The sequence below is a fragment of the Myxine glutinosa genome, chromosome 5, assembly GCF_964187855.1.
Source record: "Myxine glutinosa chromosome 5, kmMyxGlut1.1, whole genome shotgun sequence".
NCBI lineage: Eukaryota > Metazoa > Chordata > Myxini > Myxiniformes > Myxinidae > Myxine > Myxine glutinosa.
Window position 1 is genome coordinate 16,447,915 of NC_136265.1, and position 25,148 is coordinate 16,473,062.

At 42.5% G+C, this 25,148-nt stretch overlaps 1 protein-coding gene across 1 annotated transcript in view; it reads left to right on the forward strand.

Moving 5' to 3' along the window:
* The window catches only part of LOC137427904 (BAI1-associated protein 3), a 230,524-nt gene that overhangs the window by 80,333 nt on the left and 125,043 nt on the right, over nucleotides 1-25,148 (forward strand). Inside the window, exon 11 of the mRNA XM_068117714.2 lies at nucleotides 17,708-17,807. Within this exon, the coding sequence (XP_067973815.1) occupies nucleotides 17,708-17,807 (100 nt within the window). The remainder of the gene's footprint in view (nucleotides 1-17,707; nucleotides 17,808-25,148) is intronic.

A 25,148-nucleotide genomic window follows, 5' to 3' on the forward strand; every position in this document is an offset into this window, starting at 1 on the left:
ATCCCTCTGATAGGTTGAATCTGGATCTGGGCCTGAGCCAAAATCGAATCAGCTTGTTCTTGTCACCTCATCAACGCATCTACCAACTTTTATTACAAGTCGTCCACAACTTTTGAAATAACATGCTATTTATCGTTTTTGGCCCCATCACTCAATGGTGAAGAATCACTTTGAATATGAAAAAAATTCTCTGATCTGGATCTGGATTCGAATCTTCACCAAAATGAAATCAATTCGTCCTTGTCACACGCACAACCTATCCACCAAGTTTCACCGAATCCGTCCATAGCTTTTTGAGATATGCTATATATAGTTTTTTCCCTATCTCTCAATAGTGAAAAACCACTTTAAAAATTCTCGGATCCAGATCCGGATCCGGGTTTTCACCAAAATCTAATCCTTTCGTCGTTGTCACAAACCCTACCTCCACACCAAAATTCGTCCAAATCCTTCCAAAACTTTTTGAGATGTCCTGTTCACAAACAAACAGACAGACAGACAGACAAACAGACAGGGGGTGAAATCATAACTTCCATCCACCTTTGGTGGTTGAGGTAACTAGAGAGTTCATAGAACATGTTACCCTGCGCAGTGTTCAAGTTTATACTTCAATTTTATTAAGATGATGATTTTAAAGTTTGTTAAAAAAGGTTAGCGCTATTGAAGCCGTCTTATGCACCACTCTATCTAACATGTCCATGTACTGCAAAACTCGAGGTTCTTGCAAGTGACAAGAAGGCTATTTGTGTTCCACAGTGTTTAAATATATAATTCAATTTAAATAAAATAAAGATTGTAAAAGTCGTATAAAAATAATTCAGGAAGTTTACCGCCATTTTCACAGTGTCGATTACACCACCTTATTTTACACGTTACATGAGTTTATCGTGCTTGTTTTGGTCCCTTATATTGTCCTTAAAAACAGCAAATTTCCTGTTTGGAATGTTTTTCAATTATGTTTAACTGCCAGACAGGCAGGGTAAACACATTATCTCACTACTCCGTGTGCATGTGTGATCGGGGAAAACTCAAAGCCAAAGTACTGTAAAACGACAAAATGCCTGCGCAGGGTAAAAATGCTGGGTGCTGCTTCTTCGCTTGATGCATTTAGGGGATAGAGCACGGACAAACTTCGTTGGTTGGTATCCCTTGTAGTGTAGCAGCATAGCAAACCTGTTGTGCATTTTGTGATACAAGCACCAAATTTGGCACAAATGTACATTAATATGTTGCGAACATTTTCAGATATTGGGCCACTTGAAATTCCGTAATTTTTTTTTTCAAATTTTTTCAAATTTCGTAATTTCAAATTTTTCGGGTGACACCGTCACAATTTCGGTCTTCGAGGCCGGCCGATATAGTGGGGCAGCTTAGCCCAAATATTCAAAAGAATTGTGCATTTTGTGATACAAGCACCAAATTTGGCACAAATGTTCATTAATATGTTGCGAACATTGTGTGGTCAGCAATGAAGACGAGAGTCTGAATTACATGTATGCAAAAGACCTTGTGAACCAGTGAAGCAAATACACGGGTAAGCATGAATTAAATCTAGGGCATGATATAATTTCCATGATGTTTACCTCTACACTCAATGGTGGAAAGAGGTAATGTTTTGATCCCAGCTTGTCTGTATGTCTGTTTGTCTGTTAGTCAACAAAATTCCAGACAAAGCTTGTAGTAGTGGTAGTTGTAGTGGTAGTGGTGATAACAGAAATTGTTATATAGAACTGAACTTATATTATTATTATATGCAGAAAATAACTTCATTTCTATATGCCCTGCAGTGGACAGGTTAATTGGTTTATGCACTGAAGGGGTCACCCTGGTGTGCACTGCTGTGTTCTGCCTCACTGAGTTGTTCAGGTATGATGTACTCAGCACAAGCTTCCGGTCGGCCCGGAGGTGGGGGTGCGGGGCCTGTCACGGAACGTCAAAACAAACGGCCTGCCGGGGCCGCCCAAAAGTCGGGCGTGAGGGGCGCGTCCACTAATGGAACGCCTCTCGCTTCCCAGATCGAGGGCCACGTGGTCAGGAGAACCTCGTCCCTTCCGGTCACACTTTGCCTATCGGCCGGCCTCGAAGACCGAAATTGTGACGGTGTCACCCGAAAAATTTGAAATTACGAAATTTGAAAAAATTTGAAAAAAAAAATTACGGAATTTCAAGTGGCCCAATATCTGAAAATGTTCGCAACATATTAATGTACATTTGTGCCAAATTTGGTGCTTGTATCACAAAATGCACAATTCTTTTGAATATTTGGGCTAAGCCGCCCCACTATTGGGAGGGGATGGGAATGGAGATCTTTTTGATTTCCCTCGCTGATTGCAGAGAGAAAAAAGATGGCTTCGCCGATACCCAGAATGCACCGGGAGGTCAGTCACTACCCCTAGGTCACTGCAGAATGAAAAGCTGCTGCAGCGGAAGGGTAATCAAACACTCGTAAACATTGCGATAAGCCATTTTGAAATTGCCGTTCCTGTTTTCTCACTTTGAAAAAAAAAAAAAAAAAAAAAACCCGCACATTTTAATCTTGAAAGTATTTGTAAAATATTTTGAAATTCACGAACGTGGCTATTTATTATAAAATGTGGCACATTTCCATGGGCAGGTGTTTAATGAGCCTCCAGTTGAAACAATTTGTCATCGCATATGACATTGCTCTTCAAATAAAAAAGAGGATCTCAGTATAATATAACCCACTCTGAAACGATTTAACTAAATATAAAGGTGAATTTCATGGATGTTTTATCGAACATCTAAAAGGAAAGAAGTTAATGACTTTATTTACTCTTTCGCTCGAATTTATGAATTCATTGCTTTCCATATTGTGAATTATTAAAAATTTATAATCCGAGCAACGCCTTTAAGCAACTGAAGGTGAAGGTGTACTGTCCAGATGTCTGGATCACGTAAATACGTTTGCTAACTGCTACACTTTAGTTTTACCTGCCAAAATTAGTGTTTATTACGCCAGATTACAGTGCATTCAGAAAGTATTCAGACCCCTTCACTTTTTTCACATTTTGTTATGTTGCAGCCTGATGCTGAAATCGTTTAAATTCATTTTTTCCCTCATCAATCTACACTCAATACCCCATAATGACAAAGAGAAAACAGGATTTTAGAAAGGTTTGCAAATTTATTAAAAAGAAAAAACTGAAATATCACATTGACATAAGTATTCAGACCCTTAACTCAGTACTTAGTTGAAGCACCTTTGGCAGCGATTACAGCCTCGAGTCTTCTTGGGTATGACGTGACAAGCTTTGCACACCTGGATTTGGGGATTTTCTGCCATTCTTCTCTGCAGATCCTCTCAAGCTCTGTCAGCCTTGAAACATTTCAAACATGTCAGGACAGTCATTTTCAGGTCTCTCCAGAGATATTCGATTGGGTTCAAGTCAGGTCTCTGGCTGCGCCACTCAAGGACCTTCACAGAGTTGTCCCTAAGCCACTCCTGCGTTGTCTTGGCTGTGTTCTTAGGGTCATTGTCCTGTTGGAAGGTGAACCTTCGGCCCAGTCTGAGGTCCTGAGCGCTCTGTTTCAGGTTTTCATTAAGGATATCTCTCTACTTTGCTCCGTTCATTGTTCCCTCAACCCTGACCAGTCTGCCAGTCCCTGCTGCTGAAAAACACCCCCCACAGCATGATGCTACCACCACCATGCTTCACCGTTGGGATGGTATTGGGCAGGTGATGAGCGGTGCCTGGTTTCCTCCAGACATGATGCTTAGAATTGAGGCCAAACAGTTCAATCTCGGTTTCATCAGACCACAGAATCTTGTTTCTCACAGTCAGAGTCCTTTAGGTGCTTTTTTGCAAACTCCCAGCGGGCTTTCATGTGTCTTTCACTGAGGGGAGGCTTCCGTCTGGCCACTCTGCCATAAAGCCCAGATCGGTGGAGTGTTGCAGGGATGGTTGTCCTTCTGGAAGTTTCTCCCATCTCCACACATGATCTCTGGAGCTCAGCCAGAGTGACCATCGGGTTCCTGGTCACCTCTCTTACCAAGGCCCTTTTCCCCCGATTGCTCAGTTTGGCCGGGCGGCCAGCTCGAGGAAGAGTCCTCGTTGTTCGAAACTTCTTCCATTTAAGAATTATGGAGGCCACTGTGCTCTTGGGAACCTTCAATGCAGCAGAATTTGTTTTGTAGGCTTCCCCAGATCTGTACCTCGACACAATCCTGTCTCTGAGCTCTGCAGGCAGTTCCTTCGACCTCATGGCTTGGTTTTTGCTCTGATATGCATTGTCAGCTGTGAGACCTTATATAGCCTTTCCAAATCATGTCCAATCAATAGAATTTACCACAGGTGGACTCCAATGAAGGTGGAGAAACATCTCAAAGATGATCAAGAGAAATGGGAGGCACCTAAGCTAAATTTCAAGCGTCATAGCAAAGGGTATGAATACTTATGTAAATGTGATATTTCAGTTTTTTATTTTTAATAAATTTGCAAAACTTTCTAAAAGCCTGTTTTCTCTGTCATTATGGCGTATTGAGTGTAGATTGATGAGGGAAGAAATGAATTTAAACGATTTCAGCATAAGGCTGCAACATAACAAAATGTGAAAAAAGTGAAGGGGTCTGAATACTTTCTGAATGCACTGTAAATGAATTGATTAAAAAGAAAAGGCAATTGTTTGTGTTGATTCTTCTTACATGGGAGAAGCGAGGAACAAAAGAGTTGGGGTATGTTGAGAAACATTGAAGTTTCTCAGCGATGGAGGGGGACCGTGGGGGAGGGATGTTGGAATGCTGAGAGAGCAGTGGGAGCAAGACCAGAGGTGAGGCGGTGAAAAAAAGTATCAGACACAACCGACCTGTCTGCGATGTGAGAACAATGGGCCTTGTGCTTCGACTTCGTCACAGAAGATTCCAATAAGGTTGAGACCTTTAGATTGCACGGAATCCAAGAAAGACAGGTGTGAGCCTGGGGCACTAGTCCATGGGGAAGAGCAGTACTTCATTGAGTGACTTATGGACAATGGCCTTTTGTTGGCTCGGGTATTTCTGGTTTGCAAGGAGTGACATGGAACGATGGAGGATTTCCAATCTGCAACTGGCATCGGAGGCCAGCTTTACTATATGGTCAGTCCAGACGAGGTCATGGCTCATGGCAAAACCTAGCAGGTCAAGAGACTGAACCTCTTCCAATGCCTGACCATGGAAGTAGATAGATGGGTTCGTTTGGCGATCCTTCCGGAGCGACACTAGAAACTGCGACATCTTCCAGGATTGAAGGACATGTTCCGTCATTTATCAGACCAACATCTAATCAATTCCAGATCAGCCTTCTTGCAATCGTAACAATAATCACATTTCCGGTTTACCTCCACTGGTAATCGCCTGAACGATCACCTTGTCATCAATGATCTTCCTTCCTGCCAAAGCTTTGCTCTTCTACAAGAATAATTTAATTACGCATTTTGTTTTGGAAGGAATGGAAATGTAATTTTGCGTACCTGGTCATACAATGCAAATGAACACGTCTGTCATGGCCTGCCCCGGGATGTAAGATTAAGGCGTACGAGTTTGAGTTTCTAGACACGGCTTGTGCCAGGCTGCCCGGACGTGTGCTTTGCAAATGCCACGGCATGGCTCTCATATTCGGCTGCATGCAGTGAGCCTGCATACAAATGTCCGCCGCTGCTCTTTCTGGAGCCGAGCCGCTCAGCTCTCAGGGCCACGTTCGTGACGAGGCTGCAAATGAGCTCGCATTTTAAAAAATGCAATTGTGTTGATTCCTCATGGGATTTGCATCTCGTGGTGCAGCGCACACCATAATACTCGAGCGGTCAATTTGGCTATGGCGTACTACATTGTTAAGTACGTGGAAGCGATTTGATCTCGAGGGGCCATCCATTTAATACGTATGCAACAAGTATGGTGCCAGCTCCCTGGTATATATGATATTTTCATTGGACAATGGAAGACACTCTGATGAGCTTTTAAATTTTTTATTTCAATACACACATACTTGAACTCAATTCTGTATTCTACCGACTCCTCTTCGACCTAGCTCCCCCAGCTCTGTCCCTCAAATATTCCTGCAGGATGCACAAGATCTGTCAGCAACCCTCGTCTGGTGAAACCACCAAAATCAGGACTCTCTCCTCACCTTCACTGCTTCATTCCTCTTCTTTTTTTTCCCTCACCTTTGGAACAAACTCCCACTCTCTTCAACCTCACTCCTGCCTCCAGCTCTTTAAAACAGCTGTTCACCACCATCTCTTATCTTCCCCCATCCATCTGCTTGGAAATCAGCCAACATTACCGCTTTACACAAAAAAGGTGCCAAAACAGATCCTTGCAACTACAGACCAATCAGCCTTCTCCCAATAATCAGCAAAGTCATGGAATCCATCATTGCTTCGGATATGAAATCTTTCCTCTTCTCCAATGGCTTGATCTCGGATCATCAATTTGGATTCAGACCAGGTCACTCTACTCTGGACATGCTGCTTCTGCTGTCTCAACAATGGATGGAGGTCCTCAATGCCAAACAGGAAATCAGAGCTTTCTCCCTTGACATATCACGTGCCTTCGATACGGTCTGGCACCCCGCTCTGCACACAAAACTCTCCTCCTATGGTATCCATGGAAATCTCCATGCATGGCTTGGGACTTCCTCACCGGTCGCAGTCAACGTGTGGCCCTGAATGGGTTTCTCTCATCTCCCCCTTCCTGTTCTGGCTGGAGTTCCCCAAGGCAGTGTTCTGGGTCCTGTGCTTTTTCTGGTCTTCATCAATGATCTCTCCGACTCTCTGGAAAATCCTCTCTATCTCTTTACTGATGACTCCACTATCTGCCGCTCCATTCCTCATCCCTCAGATCGGCAGTCTGCAGCCTCCTCACTCTCTGCAGACATAGAAAAAATCACAGACTGGTCAAACAAGTGGAACATGTCTTTCAATCCTGACAAATCCCACACTCTTACTATGTCTCTCCGAAAAGACAGACTGGACAACCCTCCCATCTACTTTCTCAACAATCTTCTCCCTAGAAGTTCTGTCACTCAAGCTTTTGGGTCTCACTATCTGCCATGATCTTTCATGGGAAAACCACATTTCCAAGCTGGCCTCCAAAGCCAGTCACCGACTGGGCATCCTCCGTCGTGCGAAGTCCTTCCTTGGCACACCTGAGCTCCTCACCACATACAAGGCTTTCATCCGCAGCTCAATGGAATACTGCTCTCCCTTCTGGGCCGGTGCTCCTGCCTCTCACCTAGCTTGGCTTCACGCTGTTGAAACCAAAGCTTTCAGAATCATTGGAATCTCCCGCGATGAAGCTCCCTCTGAGGGCCTTTCACTCACTCACCGCAGGCAGGGAGGTGGTCTTTCTGTCTTCTACCGACTTCTATCCAGCCTTGCTCCTCCAGCTGTCTGTGCTCGGTCCCCCAAATATTCCTACAGGTCGCACAAGATCTGCCAGCATCCCTGTTATGGTTAAACTGCCAAAATCTAGGCTCTCTATTCACCTTCACTCTTTCATTCCTCTTTTTCCCCGCCTCTGGAACAAACCCCCTCACTCTCTTCAATCCCACTCCTCCCTCCAGGTCATTAAAACAGCTGTTCGCCACCATCTGTTATCTTCCCCCATCCCAAACCTTGAACTTTTCTACCCCCGTTAATTCACCCCAGATCCACTTTTTTGAAAATCCAACTTCTTTCCTGGAAGTCCGAGCAGTGTCCATGTGTTTTTTTACCTCCCCCCCCCCCCCCCCCTTCCCATGCCTCCGCCCCCCATGCCCTCTCCCTCCCACAGATCTCCCGATGTTCCTGCTCTCAACCTTGTTCTCCTGCTCCCTTTATCATTTGTTTTAAGTTTTATGTGTCAGTTTGTCTTTTTGTGAGCAATGTTAGCTCTTGCACGAGCCTCGATCTTGTATACAAAAAAAATAAATCCAAAACCTTGATCTTTTCTACCCCCGTTAATTCACCCCAGATCCACTTTTTTGAAATTTCGACTTTTTTTCTGGAAGTCCTCGCAGTGTCCATGTGTTTTATACCTCTCCCACCCCCCGCCCCTCCTCTTACCTCCTCCCCCCAGCCCTCTCTCTCCCACAGATCTCCCGATGTCCCTGCTCTCAAATGTTGTACATGTGTGCTTCCCTTTCTCTTCATCTTGTCGCCCGCTCCCTTTATCTTATGTTGTATGTGTCAGTTTGTCTTTTTGTGATTAACTAGGGCATGCCCGTACTATATCTATATCTAAAATTATATCCCCCCCCTCTATTTACATGAAATGGTTTGGTTCATGAAATGTTTTGGTCCATTCGCAACGCCAAAGCGAACGGCGAACGCTTTACATGAAATGGTTTGGTCCATGAAATGTTTTGGTCCATTCGCAACGCCAAAGCGAACGGCGAACGGCTTGCGAGTACAGTGACAATCCCCCCGGGGTTTTAATTAGTTTTAAAACATCGTTTAACGCCAACATAGCGCCAACATAGTTTGCCGACGGGAAATAAATGAATACGCTCTCAAATGTGCCATCCGAGGCAGAGTGTGTTCGCCACGTTCGGCACACGCGATAGCTCGCTGCTCTCTGATTGGTTGAATCGTTTTTTGGACATAGCTCGGTAAGTAATTGTCCGATTAATATGAAACCTTGAAAAGGCACATCCTCGGGTCCCCAGCAATATACCTGGCAAGTTTAAAGTATATCGGACCCGTGGTTGTCGAGAAACAGCGGTCACAGACAAACAAACAAACGTACAAACGTACAAACAAACAAACACACAGAGATTACTGGAATTATCGATAGATGTTAGTTAGCTCTTACACGAGCCTCGATCTTGTATCCCCCAAAAAAAAAAAAAAAATATTGCACATAATTATTATTCTTATTGTTATTATGAATATTGTTTCGTATGCAGCCTGTGGCTGCTGGTTGCATCATTTTCTGGATGCAAGACTGCGCTGCGCTGATGGAGCATTTCCAGTTAGCAGTGAGCCGGTGCTCATTTTGCCGACCTCGGAAGGATGACAGGCTGAGTCAACCTACCTGGTGTTATTTTAACACCGCGACAGGGTGCTCGAACTCAAGACCCTAAGATGTTAAGCCAGCCACCTTAATAATTGTTAAGCCAACACCAGGTTAATATCGTAGATGTGCTCCATGCATCAGAAAAGAACTTTCCACCCCTGTTTGCTCTCGACGAGTCATTCTGATGTACATTTACATACAATTTGTACTTTTCTAAAGCAGAGAGTGTGATCATTCGTATCGTATGTCGGGAATGCTTTAATTCGGGGCGAACGGTAGCGATTGTGTCCCCTCATAAATTGCTGCCTGCCACGTCGGACATGATCATTAACTGGAGTTTTTTGTTCGACCTACACATTAAAAAGCTTTGGATGCAGAGCAACAGCCACTATAGTTGTCGCATGAAACGTGACTAATCATTATGCCATCCATCATGGACCGGAGTTTCAAAAGGGAAGAGCAGGTGTGTAAACGGACCATTTACCAGGAGACGAGACGTGCCTGCACAATTCTCATACATACTGCTCATAAATGATGCTCATTCTGATAGATCGCACCTCCATTATGACGTCATAATTCTTAAGATATATATCACATGACCTCTGCTTCAAACTTTATCATGTGCAGAACAAAGGCGTTAATTGACATCAGTGCACCTGTGTGTACGGTATTGTAAGGGCATTGGGATGCAACAGGGGAACACATTTAGCCTTTGGGGTTTCAACCCGGGTTCCCTCCATCATGAGTCGGTGGTTCAGATGGAAACATGAAAAGCCGTTCAACCCATTCAAGGTGCTTTATCTTACGTCTGTTTGGTTAAGTGGTTTAAAAAAACTTGGTTTACTCTTTCAGCAATAAAATTTTGTTACCCTCGCCTGAGGAGACGGTATTGCATTTGAGTCCGTCTGTTTGTCTGTCTGTCTGTCTTTGTCTGTCTGTTTGTTTGTCTGTCTGTTTGTCTATCTGTTTGTCTGTTTGTTTGTCTGTTTGTTTGTCTGTTTGTTTGTCTGTTTGTTTGTTTGTTTGTTTGTCTTTGTTTGTCTGTCTGTCTGTTTGTTTGTCTGTTTGTTTGTCTGTTTGTTTGTCTGTTTGTTTCTCTGTTTGTTTGTCTGTTTGTCTGTTTGTTTGTCTGTTTGTTTGTCTGTTTGTTTGTCTGTTTGTCTGTCTGTTTGTCTGTCTGTTTGTCTGTTTGTTTGTTTGTTTGTCTGTCTGTCTGTTTGTTTGTCTGTTTGTTTCTCTGTTTGTTTCTCTGTTTGTTTCTCTGTCTGTTTGTTTGTCTGTTTGTTTGTCTGTTTGTTTGTCTGTTTGTTTGTCTGTTTGTTTGTTTGTCTGTTTGTTTGTCTGTTTGTTTGTCTGTCTGTTTGTTTTTCTGTTTGTTTGTCTGTTTGTTTGTCTGTTTGTTTGTCTGTTTGTTTGTCTGTTTGTTTGTTTGTCTGTTTGTTTGTCTGTCTGTCTGTTTGTTTGTCTGTTTGTTTGTCTGTTTGTTTCTCTGTTTGTTTCTCTGTTTATTTGTCTGTTTGTTTGTCTGTTTGTTTGTCTGTCTGTTTGTTTCTCTGTTTGTTTGTCTGTTTGTTTGTCTGTTTGTCTGTCTGTTTGTCTGTCTGTTTGTTTGTCTGTTTGTCTGTCTGTTTGTTTGTTTGTCTGTTTGTCTTTGTTTGTTTGTTTGTCTGTTTGTTTGTCTGTCTGTCTGTTTGTTTCTCTGTTTGTTTCTCTGTTTGTTTCTCTGTTTGTTTCTCTGTTTGTTTCTCTGTTTGTTTCTCTGTTTATTTGTCTGTTTGTTTGTCTGTCTGTTTGTTTCTCTGTTTGTTTGTCTGTTTGTTTGTCTGTTTGTCTGTCTGTTTGTCTGTCTGTTTGTTTGTCTGTTTGTCTGTCTGTTTGTTTGTTTGTCTGTTTGTCTTTGTTTGTTTGTTTGTCTGTTTGTTTGTCTGTCTGTCTGTTTGTTTCTCTGTTTGTTTCTCTGTTTGTTTCTCTGTTTGTTTCTCTGTTTGTTTCTCTGTTTGTTTCTCTGTTTGTTTCTCTGTTTGTTTCTCTGTTTGTTTCTCTGTTTGTTTCTCTGTTTGTTTCTCTGTTTGTTTCTCTGTTTGTTTCTCTGTTTGTTTCTCTGTTTGTTTCTCTGTTTGTTTCTCTGTTTGTTTGTCTGTTTGTTTGTCTGTTTGTTTGTCTGTTTGTTTGTTTGTCTGTTTGTTTGTCTGTTTGTTTGTCTGTTTGTTTGTCTGTTTGTTTGTCTGTTTGTTTGTCTGTTTGTTTGTCTGTTTGTTTGTCTGTTTGTTTGTCTGTTTGTTTGTCTGCTTGTTTCTCTGTTTGTTTCTCTGTTTGTTTGTTTGTTTGTCTGTCTGTTTGTTTGTCTGTTTGCTTGTCTGTCTTTGTTTGTTTGTCTGTTTGTCTGTTTGTTTGTCTGTTTGTCCGCACAGAATAAATATGATTTTCTCTGCAACCGTTGGTCCGATTGACAGGAAATTTTCACCATAGGTGCAATTCCACCTGTATAATTTTTTAAATGATAATTATGACGTCATAATTCACGTGGTTCGGCCGCCATCTTGGAAAAACCGAAAATCTTTGCACCTCCATAATCTCCGAAAGTGCTGAATATGAAAAATTGAGACATGGCTCATTGTAAAGAACTCTCCATGGGGAATAAAATATGTTGATGTTATAGCTGCCTCCATTATGACGTCATAATTTGACAAGTACAAAACGTCATCCAATCAAGATGAAATTTATTGAGCATAATTTAGGAATAAATTAGTGGAGAAAAAAAAAAATGATGTCATCGGTCACGTGGTTCGACCGCCATATTTGTTTTAACACAAAAGCCTTAAAAACCACAGAAAATACATGCTGGTAAGGGTTTGCAATCTTTGCTCTTTTTCTTGTTTATCAATTGTATCACTTTACACTTTACATGGGGTGCCAGGATGGCCTAGGCCCTAGACTCTAGAGTCTAGAGGTAGCACGCTCGCTCTATAAACTGTCTAGCCTGGGTTTGAATCTCGACCCAGCTATAATCTGTCATCCCCATGTTCCACAGGCAGGGCCTGATTCGGACCTGAACCAAACATCAATGTGTGTGTCGTCCCTCTGATGGATGTTAAACTGGGCGTCCCGACTGCCGGAATTAGTTGGTGGACATTAAAGATCCCATGGTGTCTTTTGCGAAGAGTAGGCAAACTATCTATCGCCAGCACCCTGAACAAATTACAAATTCCTGCCCAAACTACTTAGTTCTGGTTCGGTTCGTCAAAGACTTTGGCTAAACACTTCCCCCGATCAACCCCACAAGAACGTGGGAATAATTGTGGCTGTTAAAGAAGAAGAATTTGCTAGCACCTAATGTATCGTATACATGACGATAAGTCTACCAGCCATTTATTTCATTATGGTACTGGCCCATGGATTTGACTTTCCACATTGTGGAAATAACAACAAATAAGACTTACAATGCTCCCATAGAGGCTATGTTCTCCAGAATGGAACACCCCATAACCTCTTTCCCCCACGCACCTCTGACATCACACCAAAGCATTGATTAGCGTTGGATTAGACACTGCCAGGGACCAAATCCAGAACCAAACAGCTTGGAAGAGTGCAGATTGGCAATTGGACCATCATGCAAAATATCAACCAAATGCAGCACCAATGACAAGTTATGAAGGGAATTGTTGTTGATCAAAAATTTAACTAGAACAGCACTCGGTGGAGCGCATACCTTCGCCAAGCTGAACAGTTTCATTGAAAAGTGCAACCATTTCTGATGTGTCGGCTGTGTGAGGCCGGCCCGAGCGAGCAGCGTCTGCCACACTGGACACTCCACTTTTAAACTTTCAGTCCCAGTCGTACACCTGCTGTAGCGATAAACATGCGTCACCATATTGCATCTTCATCAGCGATGGATTTCACTGGGATTCACACCCTCACTTCCCAAGAAACGGATGACAGAACGTTGCTCCTCCCTGGGCATGCTTCTAAGGAGCCGCCATCTTTGAACTGCTCTACTGACGTCATATGGTCAATGTTGCCAGATCTAAAACAGGCAAAACATGACTCTTACCCATAGATATAACATGTCGTCTACAACTACACACATTACATTCTCGAATTTATATCGCCATTTTAAGGTTACTGATTAACTGGCTCTCGTGCATGTATATGCAGACTTGGCATTTAATATGGAATATTTCTTTTGTGGGGGTGAACTTACTTTTCAAGATGACTTGGAACCAAAAGTTCATTGGAATTATGTTGAAATTATTCTAGATTTTGTTAATGTGACCTTTAAAAGAAACAAAAACCACATTTGACATTTCAAAGCAAATAAATTGATCCTTGAAGGTGATGTAAACTGATATCGAACTCAATTCACGGACAGTACTGTGTGAAACTTCTGTACGTTTTCCAGAAGTATCTCTTTATTTTGTACATTAGCCAAAAAATTTTTTAACAAAAACAAAAGTTAAATTACGACTGGGATTACGGACAGTAAAATTACAGTTCAGTACTTCGTGTAACCCCCACGAGCATTCAGGAGAGCACGTACACGTCGAGGCATGCTGTTCACGATATTTGCCAAGGTTTGGACAGGAATCGCTTGCCATGCAGTTACAATAGTCTGCTGCAATTCACGCACAGTGGTGGGCTGCTGGTCCAAGTTGTCGATTTGACGCGTTAATTCTGCCCACAAGTTCTCTATCGGATTCATATCCGGGGACATGGCAGGCCACTCCATATGCTCTACACCACGGTCAGCAAGAAAGTGTTGGATCATGCGAGCACGATGAGGCCGTGCATTGTCATCTTGGAAGACAAAGTTTCCTCGAAAGGCTGCACGAGCAAATGGAAGCAATGTTTCTTCCAGAATGACCCTGTACTTGAACTGGTTCAGGTTTCCATTCAGAACAACCAGGTCAGTTTTGCCCCCTGCATGAAAAGCAGCCCAAACGGTCACCCCACCACCTCCACCTTGGACTCATGGCACTATACAATCTTCGTTGTGGGCTTTATGCACTTGTCTGCGCACTTGGACGCGGCCATCTTGACGATAGACCAGAAATCTAGACTCGTCACTGAAGGTCACGTGATTCCAGTGTCCTGGCTGCCATTGACGGTGCTCTCTGGCCCACTGCAATCGGCGCTGGCTGTGTTGTCTGGTCAGGCGTGGCTTTCTCAGGGGATGCCTGACACGATAGCCTGCTTGAACCAGTCGTTGGTTGACTAGCCTTCTGGATACAGGCACATTTGTCAGTTGCTGCCACTCAGCCCTAAGCCGATTAGCTGACTTGGTACGGCCATTGCAGACTAACCGGTGCAGCTGGCGATCATCTCTCCTTGTGGTTCTGCGTGGATGTCCTGGCCTCGGTATTGGAGTAGGGACACCCCTCTGAGCATTTCGTTTCAGGATCTCTGACACCTGACCTTGAGTGATGCCATACTGCCGAGCAATAGCACGCTGTTTCATGCCAGAATTTCGTGAAGCCACCACTCCATGACAAACAGCATTGTCAAGTTGATGGACCATCTCCAGAGGAAGCGGCAATAACGTTTGTAGACGTGCAGCAGTTGTTTTCCACTAATACAGAATGCAACAATCCTTATATACCCAATTGTGAAGCCAATCATCAAATGTACCTGTCCTTACATTTTGTCACGCCACCTGTGATATAATCCTGTTATTGACTTCTTGCTGCGAAAGACAATCAGTGACATGGTTCTTTCAACAAAGACATCACCGAAGGGTAAAAGAAACTCACCAGATTGATATACTGAGTTCAGAAAGTAAACCCAAGTCAAGAAAAAAAAAAAATCCATATTAAATGCCAAGTCTGTATAATCTATCTATAATTCCAGTAATCTCTGTATGTCTGTATGTCTGTGACCGCTGTTTCTCGACAACCACGGGTCCGATATACTTTAAACTTGCCAGGTATATTGCTGGGGACCTGAGGATGTGCCTTTTCAAGGTTTCATATTAATCGGAGAAGTAGTTACCGAGCTATGTCCAAAAAACGATTCAACCAATCAGAGAGCAGCGAGCTATCACGTGTGCCGAACGTGGCGAACAGACTCTGCCTCGGACGGCACATTTGAGAGCGTATTCATTTATTTCACGTTGGCAAACTATGTTGGCGTTAAACTATGTTTTAAAACTAATTAAAACTACTTTGCGATTCTTTCGCTTTCCTGCGCGTTTGTGCACGCTATGGCGATTTCTTTACCAAACTCCGCAAGCCGTTCGCTTTGGACCAAACCATTTCATGTAAATAGAGGGGGGGGGGGGGGGATTGTCACCGTACTCGCAAGCCGTTCGCTTTGGACCAAACCATTTCATGTAAATAGAGGGGGGGGGGGGGGGGGGGGGATTGTCACCGTACTCGCAAGCCGTTCGCTTTGGACCAAACCATTTCATGTAAATAGAGGGGGGGGGATTGTCACCGTACTCGCAAGCCGTTCGCTTTGGCTTTGCGAATGGACCAAACCATTTCATGTAAATAGAGGGGGGGGATATAATTTTAGATATATATATAGTACGGGCATGCCCTAGTATATATATGATGCCATACTATATACACACATATATAATATATATATATATATACACACACACATGGCTTTGGGGCTTTGGAGTGTGTGCAAAAGAGTTTTGCTTGTTTATATTTCTTCCCGGGTTGTCCTTCCGGGCTAAACCTCGTTTTTCTCGGCAACCATATATCCGATTGAGACAAAACTTTCAGGGTAGGAGTGACGCCCATGCAAACTGTTTTTATGATAATTGTGACGTCATAGGTCATGTGGTATGGCAGCCATCTTGGATTAAAAGCAAATAATTAAATAATAGTTTCTCGGAAACCGCTGAATGGAAAAATTTTAAACTTGACACATTGTCGAGTACTCCCAATGGGGAACAAAAGCATAATAATGATATCGTAGGTTGTGGTATACCAGCCAAAAATGTTTTAATCGAATTCCTATCCTAACAATCTGAAATTGCATGCACATGATCTATGACCCATTTGTATTGAAATATTAAATTTATGACATCATAGGTCACATGGTTTGGCAGCCATTTTGGATTGAAGGAAAATATTTAAAAATTATATCTCTGAAACCGTTCACCCTATCGATGTGAAATTTTACAAATATACTGAGACGCAATAGAATCTTATCACTTTTTCGATCTTAAATTACCAGTAATCACAATGCACAAATGTAATATGTGCACTTATTTTGGCAAGTCAGTGTACCCCCTACAGACAAATCGGTCACACATGGTCACGTCACCTTTGAGTCGTTCTCTTCATGGCCCAGGTGCGTAACACTTGCTTTGACCATTAGCGATTCCTCAAGGGGTATGTGATGATTTTAATTAGCAGCACGTGATGTCTGGATATTGGCCTGAAAACGCCAGTGCAAAATGAACATTTCTGTCAACATGCCACGATTGTCAAGTCATCAACGGCAGCGTGCCCTGGGCATGCTGGAATGCGGGCTGAGCTACCGTGAGGTGGCACGTCGCATTGGGTGCACACAGACGATAGCGAACCTGGTGCACAGAAACACCCTCTACAACTCTGCTGATGAAATTGTTGTGTCCAAATTGTTGTGTTGTCTTATTTTGAACCGACAATTTTATGCTATTCCAAAACAAGTGGTAAGTTTTGTATTGCGTCTCAGTATATCTAACAGCACTGTTGCATATTTGAAAATATAGTTTGAAAATGATGATTTCGTTTTATTTCGATAAATAACCTCGTTCGTGTTTGAGCTTTTGAGGACCCATGTTAACTCGTTACAGAATTGGCAAAACTGGATTTACCTCCGCCACTGAGGGTGGATGGAGGTTATGTTTTCACCCCTGTTTGTCTGTTTGCCTGTCTATCTGTATGTTTGTCTGTCTGTCTGTCTCTCTGTGGGCATGATATCTCAAAAAATTATGCATGGATTCGGACGAAATTTGGTGGACACGTTGATTGTGTGACAATAACTAGTTGATTCGATTTTGGTGAAAATCCGGATCCTATAATTGAAGTGATTCCTCACCATCAATAGATGGGGCCAAAAACTCACCGGGATATAACAGGATATCTCAAAAAGGTTGTGGATGAGTGATGGTTCAGTTCAGGTGCGGATCCAGATTCAGATCTGGCCCATCAGTGGGATACAAAACATAAACTGTTCAGCCTGGCGGAGGCATGCTCTTTATCGAGTGCTGTTGTAGTATTACAAATGAAACGCGATTGATAAATCATGCAGTGCAACTTTGGATTTTTTTTGTGTGTCATTCACACAATCTTAATTTTACACTGGGAAAACACAAGGAACTGCAGACACAGGAAGAGGCCACTCGGCCCATCAAGCCGTGTCAACTCCACATTCTCAACAACCCAGGGCACAACATTACCCCTCCACCCATTTTACTTAATTAAAATTTCGTTTTCTCAATTTCTGATTTTAATAGTTGCTCTGAGGCTCAGTGATTAAAATTGTCTTTTGAAGGACAAGGACATGAGTAAACATCATTGTACATTTACATGAAGTGCAATTAAATGACATCCGGAGGAAACGCACATCAATCCCCAGTTGTTGAGATTTGAACCCAGCATTACAGCCTGACAAGGAAAATGCTCCAACGGGAGCACCAAACCGGCCACCTTTTGCCAGGCGAAGCAGGTACGTTTCGCGCTAACTTTTACGTGTGCGTGTCTTTATTATTTTTTGCAGGTACTTTAAGCAAATTGTGAAGTCGGCGAGAACTGATGGTATCTCCAAATCTATGGACAGCAACGACGACTTTCTCGGCTGCTTGAACATTCCTTTAAACGTAAGATTAATGAGCTTGGGATGAAGGGTCACATTTGTATATTCTTTGATTCCAAACTGCTTTTCTATCTATTAAAATGCTTGTCATTCTGTCTGTCCCTCCATCACATATTGCGACATGATGCAATGTCGTGAGATTGTGAATTTAACAGTTTCATTATTTAATGTTTGGGTTGGGTGTGTGTGTGTGTGTGTGTGTGTGTGTGTGTGTGTGTGTGTGTGTGTGTGTGTGTGTGTGTGTGTGTGTGTGTGTGTGTGCGTGCGTGTGTCTACAGTCACGTGAAAAAGTAAGTACACCCCATGTAAAGTTTTTACTTTTTCAACAAATTTCAACATACAGCTATTTGATCTTCATTTAAACAATATTGATAGTTAAAGGTGATATAATATAACAAATATCATGAAACATTTACATTTTGTAGTCCATTGTACAATTTAAATAAACATAAATGCAAATTTCGCATGTGGAAAAAGTAAGTACACCCCTGGCTCTAACAGGTGGTATTGCCCCCTTTGGTAGAAACAACCTCAAGTAGGCGTTTCTTATAACTGTCTACCAGTCTCTGACATCGACTGGGAGAAATTTTTGCCCACTCCTCCATGCAGAATTCTTTCAGCTGTGCGATGTTTGAGGGGTTTCTTGCATGCACAGCTCGTTTCATATCCCCCCACAACATCTCGATGGGATTTAGATCAGGGCTTTGACTTGGCCATTCCAGAACCCTCCATTTCTTTCTTTTCAGCCATTCCTTGGTGGATTTACTGGTATGTTTAGGGTCATTGTCATGTTGCAAGGTCCACCTTCGGTTGAGCTTCAACTTGCGACAGATGGCCTCACATTATCCTCAAGCACCCTCTGGTACAATGAAGAATTCATAGTGGATTATATGATGGTGAGCTGCCCAGGCCCTGATGCAGCAAAGCTGCCCCAAACCATAATATTTCCACCACCATGCTTTACACTTGGTATCGCGTTCTTGTGGTCAAATGCTGTCTTTGGTTTTCGCCAAACATGTCTTCTGGTACTGTGGCCAAATAGCTCTACCTTTGACTCATCTGTCCAGAGCACATTGTTCCAGAAGTGCTGGTCTTTGCCAAGGTGTTCATTGGCAAGCTTTAGTCTTGCCCTGATGTTCTTTCTGGACAGCAAAGGTTTCCTCCTGGCACACCTCCCATGTAGATCAAATTTGTGCAGCCTCTTTCTAATGGTAGACTCGTGCACATTGACAAACAGTGGCAAGAGCTACCTGTAGGTTCCGTGATGACATTCTGGGGTTCTTAGCGACTTCTTTCAGCATCTTGCGGTCTACTCTCGGGCTGAACTTGCTGGGGCGGCCTGGCCTGAACAAGTTGGCAGTTGTTTGGAATCTTCTCCACTTGTAGATGATCTTCCGGACAGTCGAATGATTGATTTCAAATTGTTTGGAGATCTTTTTAAATCACTTCCCAGACTTGTAGGCATCAACAACCTTCTTTCTGAAGGCCTCAGAGAGCCCTTTTGATCTCGGCATGGTGACCCCGCACACTTCAACAACAAAGAGCAAACCAAACGAAATGTCTGAGGTTTAAATAAGACAGGTTCCTCCAACATCCTCTGTAACGATGTTCTAATCATTTGCACCTGAGCTGGTGCACCTGATTCTAATTTTAGGTATTTGAAGTAGTGATAAATGTAGGGGTGTACTTACTTTTTCCACATGCGAAATTTGCATTTACGTTTATTTAAATTATATAATGGACTACAAAATGTAAATGTTTCATGATATTTGTTATATTATATCACCTTTATCTATCAATATTGTTGAAATGAAGATCAAATAGCCGTATGTTGAAATATGTTGAAAAAGTCAAAACTTTACATGGGGTGTACTTGCTTTTTCACGTGACTGTATATATATATATATATATATATATATATATATATATATATATATATATATATATATATATATACATATATATATATATATATATATATATATATATATATATATATATTGTGGAGATTATGAATGTGGACCTGGAGAGAAGGTCAGAAGGTGAAAAGAGACATTGGGAAGGTGGAAAAGCAGGTTATGAGGAGGTAGCCAGTAGGAGCAGGTGAATTTGGTAATGGTGTAATATTAAGGTGGATAGGGGAGGGAAAAGAGTTGAAATATTCCACTGTTTTCATTAGCTAATGTAGAAATAATATGTAACTAGAACGCCACTCAGTAGAGCGCATACTCCCGCCGTGGGTCAAGTTGGAATAGTACGATTTCACAAACGTTTGAGGGAGTAGTTCAGTGACAACACAAGACAAAACAAGACAGCACAAGACAAGACAACACAAGACAGACACTGCACAGATATATATTTAGAATATATAGAAGATAATGTTAAAAAAAAAACAAGGCAATTTCACTTACATTTTCGGATTCAGCGTTCAATTCTATATAAGTGAGTGTATTTTGAGGCATGTGTGACTTCAAATAAAATTGTAAGCCAGGAAAAACGTTCGTTTCCTTCCTTAGGGAAACAACATGTAAAACTGGCCCAAACGTCAAAACAAAACTCGCTCATTTTAAGTCGTACAAGCTCATGCGACCACTCATTCTTCTGGGAAGAATCCCGTGCACATGCTTGTCACACTTATAACTCACCTAAGTCTTTATAAGTTCATCAAATACTGACACCGCGATTGACATTCGCTGAGGTAAATGTTGATATCTCTTCTGAGGTTAAAAAACAAACAAACAAAAAACCGTTTTAAAGCATTATACGTATCAAACGATACATTTTATGAAACGGGGAAACAGAATACACACTTTGGTGGTTTTAAAATGACAGAATGTCTTTATTAGAAGAAAAAAAAAAGAACCTTGAAGACGACGCTGCTAACAAAATACACCGCTCTAACGCATAGCCACGAGTTTAAACTACATTTACAAGAAATATGAAAACTATTTTCATATCACAATGTTAAATATAGAATATATAGAAGATAATGTTTTTAAAAAATGAGCCCTGTCTTCCAATGGTAAACAATCCTTCAAAAAATTCCTGGATCCGGAATAATATCCTGAGCTTCACCAAAAACTAATAAATTCTTCCTTATCCCAAGGGCAATCATCCCACCAACTTTCATCCAAATTCGTTCAGAACTTTTCCAGAAATCTTGTTCACAAACACACAAACACAGACACACACACACATGGACACGAGTGAATGTATTACTCCCTTGCGGGAATAATGATGTAAGAATGTCCTTTTCCCCTGAAGAACAGGAGGAAAGGGGTGAGGAGGACAGAGTTATGATTGGGGGGAGGGGGGGGGGGAAGGCAACATATTTAGGGAGCACATAGCTAGACATGATTGAACTCTCATGACATTTAACTGTTCATTGCATAATGTTGTTGAAGTCACATTTTACATTACATGGAATTTTCCGGTTACCTGCAAGTTGTTTCTGTTGTTTTTCAGGTACTTCCTGTGCTATGAGTTCATTGGTAAATCATTTGTGGTTGTGGTTGACTAAATATTTTAGCTTTTTGGCTTTGTGATTTGTTCAATTCCATTTTTACTGCAAAATCAGTTCCTAATAGCTCAATAAACCTCTGTGTTTAAAAAAAAAAAAAAACACCTTTAGAGGCCATTTTTCCCCGCAAAGCGGGGGTTGGCCTTTTTCGGGAACCGTGGTTGTTGTTGTTTTTCGGTCCCCTATTTGAAGCAATGTTTTACGGCCAGATGCCCTTCCTGACGCCAACCCTTTTTGCCGCCTTTAACGACAAACAGGGAATTACCAGTGAACTGGTACTCAATTAGCCGACCTCGGAAGGATGACAGGCTGAGTCAACCCCCCTGGCGTTAATTCAGCGATCGACCGGGATTCGAACCCAGGATCCTAAGCCGGCACCCTAGCCGCTAGCCCAACACCAGGCCCAATCTGTGTTTGCTATTGCATAATAAATATGGTGGTTTGGTTTGCAGTCCAATACCTGATGGACTTGAATTCATTGCAAACTTATTCAGCCCTGGTATTGTGGTGATGCATATCGGAGTACGTCATTACTTTGGAAGAGCTGTTAAGTCAGCTGTCCCATCTACAATCATGGATGTCGAGATTGCAAACAATGTGTGATCGAGGGTGGCTGTTATCCATTAGTTTTGAATGTGTAGGGCAGACCGGGACTAGTTGGAACCCCGGGGCAAGTTGATACACTGAGGTTGTCCATTTCTTTCCTTGATGACATCACAATATTCGATGTTCGATAACCTTCTGCATCATTGGAATCTCAAGGCCGGCGGTGGATTCCCAATGCTCGTCTCTCGCCTACTGGCGACAAGTTGTTCAGCTCTCTTTTGTATAAAGCTTGCATCTGGCCCTGCTACTTCTGCCCTCCCCAAACCACCCCAGGTCGCACACCTTCCTCAAGAAGCCCTCACCTGTTCACCCTCCCAAAGTCCATGCTGGTTGCTCATTTGCATCCATTCGTCCCCTTGTTCTCATGATTATAGAATCGTCTCCCTGGGTCCGTTGTCTCGTCCTCTCCGCTTCAGTCTTTCAAATATGCTCATCCATACATATCTACGATCTTTTCTACACATGCAGATTCTTTCCCATTCTGTTCCTCTCCGGGCAATTGTTGCTCGTTTTTGTGCGAGTCTGAGCCTGGGAGATCGGTGGTTCAAATCTCGGCCGAGCCATACCAAAAAGACTTGTCTGTGCTGCCTCCTTACTTGACACTCAGCTTTTTGAAAGGATTGAGCACAGATAAATAACCGCACGCTGTTCTTTTTAGCCGCGTCGCAGACGCTGCTCATAGAGTGCCCTCTGCTGTTGTTCTTGTTCTTGTTCTTCTTCTTCTTCTTGTTCTTGTTCTTGCAGAGAAGACAAAACCTCAAAGCTCCACCCATTCTGGGAACCATAGCTCCACCCATTGTGGGAGAGGCTTCATATAAACAAATATCCACCATTTTATTAACTCGCATAGCTTTGAGCCCTGTTTTGTAGGCCCGTGGTGTCTTGCTCTCTCACACAGTTTTCTTTCAAATCAAATTCGATATATCATTTCATTTTTCACAGTCGCTAACATAGTTTTAGACTCGGTTGAAAAAAAACGGGAAGAAAATCCGATGGAAGTTGCCCTTTATAGAACGAAATGAATTCTCAAAGGCCTGTAACTTCAAGTCCATTGAGATTTTTTTTTTTTAAATCGCGGCATGCTCAGTCATACACCGCCCGAAATAAGAGACGGGAAAATGCCGAGATATATATATTTTGTTTAAATCGCGGCATGGTCAGTCATACACCGCCTGAAATAACAGACGGGAAAATGCCGAGATATATTAAAAATTCGTCCATTTGATGACAATCGTCACGATGAAATATTTAATTTATACGTCGTCACAATAATGTGGAGAGAGGAGCATAGCTTCGTTGACGTGTCGCCACACACGGGAAATTGCCGAGATATATTTTTTTTAAATCGCGGCATGGTCAGTCATACACCGCCTGAAATAACAGACGGGAAAATGCCGAGATATATTAAAAATTCGTCGCCACACACGGGAAATTGCCGAGATATATTTTCACTTTCCACAAAAATAACATCAAGTAATCGAATCAATAGGAATGTCCTGTGCCTATAACATCGACGTTATAGGCACAGCTGCATCTAGGCATTGTGTAACACCGACGCGGCTTTTGTTTTAATTAAAACTTTTTGTACTTGTTTCTCTTTATTATTGTATACAAGGTCAAGGCTTGTGGAAGAGCTCGTACACTGAACCAGGACTTAACAGACCAAAAGCAATAGTAGATATAGGGGTGTGGTGGAGTGGTGTTGGGGGGGAAACGCCAACAGCGAGGTTAAAGGACTAAATAGAGGGACACTTGGACAAATAATGGGTGTGGGGAGGAATGAGGGATCGGGGAGAATGCACAGGGATGGACAAGATGGATACAGAAGGAAACTCTCAGGAAGGAAAAACTGCAAATTTGGAAAGACGAAGGAAAAACTTGGTGGGGTGGGTAATAAACGGGGGTAGAAAAGATCATGGTTTTGGATTGCAGATTATCTGAGGTGGTGGTGAACAGCTGTTTTGAAGACTTGGAGGGAATAATGAGATTGAAAAGAATGTGGTCGTTGGTTCCACAGGTGCGAAAGAAGAGGAATAATTTAGTAGAGGTGAGCATTCATTCCGGATTTTTGGACTTTCACTAGAGGGGGTTGATGGTGAACCGTGTGCGTCCTCCAGAAACCTGGGGAGAGAGGGTGGACAAACCAGGAAAAATAACAGTGGATGCAAGACCAGAAAGGAGGCTGAAGAAGACAAAGAGGCCACAAATCTGTCTGGGATGGAAAAGTGAAAGGCTAATGTTGACCCATAGACTTCATCGTGTGTGGGACATTCCAATGATCTTGAAGGCCTTGGTTTCTACGGCGTCAAACTGAGCAAGATGCGAGGCAGGGGAGCCAGTCCAGAGGGGAGAGCAGTACTCGGTCAAACTGTGGATGAAGGCCTTGTAGGAATTCAGGTGTGCCAAGAAAGGACTTTGTACGACAGAAGATGAAATGTGGTTTGCCCAAGAAAGATCATGGCTGATCGTGAGACCCAGGAGTTTGAATGGCTGAATATCCTCAAGAGGATTGTTAATCTTGACGTTGGACGGTTATTGATTTTCTGGCCACAAGGCATCTTGTTAAAGTGGACAGATACTTGTTATGGGCTTTGTGGAATGAGCAGAGATTACCTTCGGTCACGTTTCCTTTCCAGGAAGAGAAGGCAAGCATTGCTTCAGAGCATCTGCCTCACCACAGGACACAGTGTACTGTGGGCGGGAACAAGGATAGGGTAATTGAAGTCGAGATGGGATTGTTCTGTGCATGAGAGAGAGCAGGTTCCTCTGGAAGAATTCCTATGCTGAGTTAACATTCAAGGACAGTAGATACAGTACATTCTGAAAGTATTCAGACCCCTTCACTTTTTCACATTTTGTTATGTTGCAGCCTTATGCTGAAATCGTTTAAATTCATTTTTTCCCTCATCAATCTGCACTCAATACCCCATAATGACAAAGAGAAAACAGGATTTTAGAAAGTTTTGCAAATGTATTGAAAAGAAAAAACTGAAATATCACATTGACATAAGTATTCAGACCCTTAACTCAGTACTTAGTTGAAGCACCTTTGGCAGCGATTACAGTGTCGAATCTTCTTGGGTATGACGTGACAAGCTTTGCACACCTGGATTTGGGGATTTTCTGCCATTCTTCTCTGCAGATCCTCTCAAGCTTTGTCAGGTTGGATGGGGACCTCGGTGGACAGCCATTTTCAGGTCTCTCCAGAGATGTTCGATT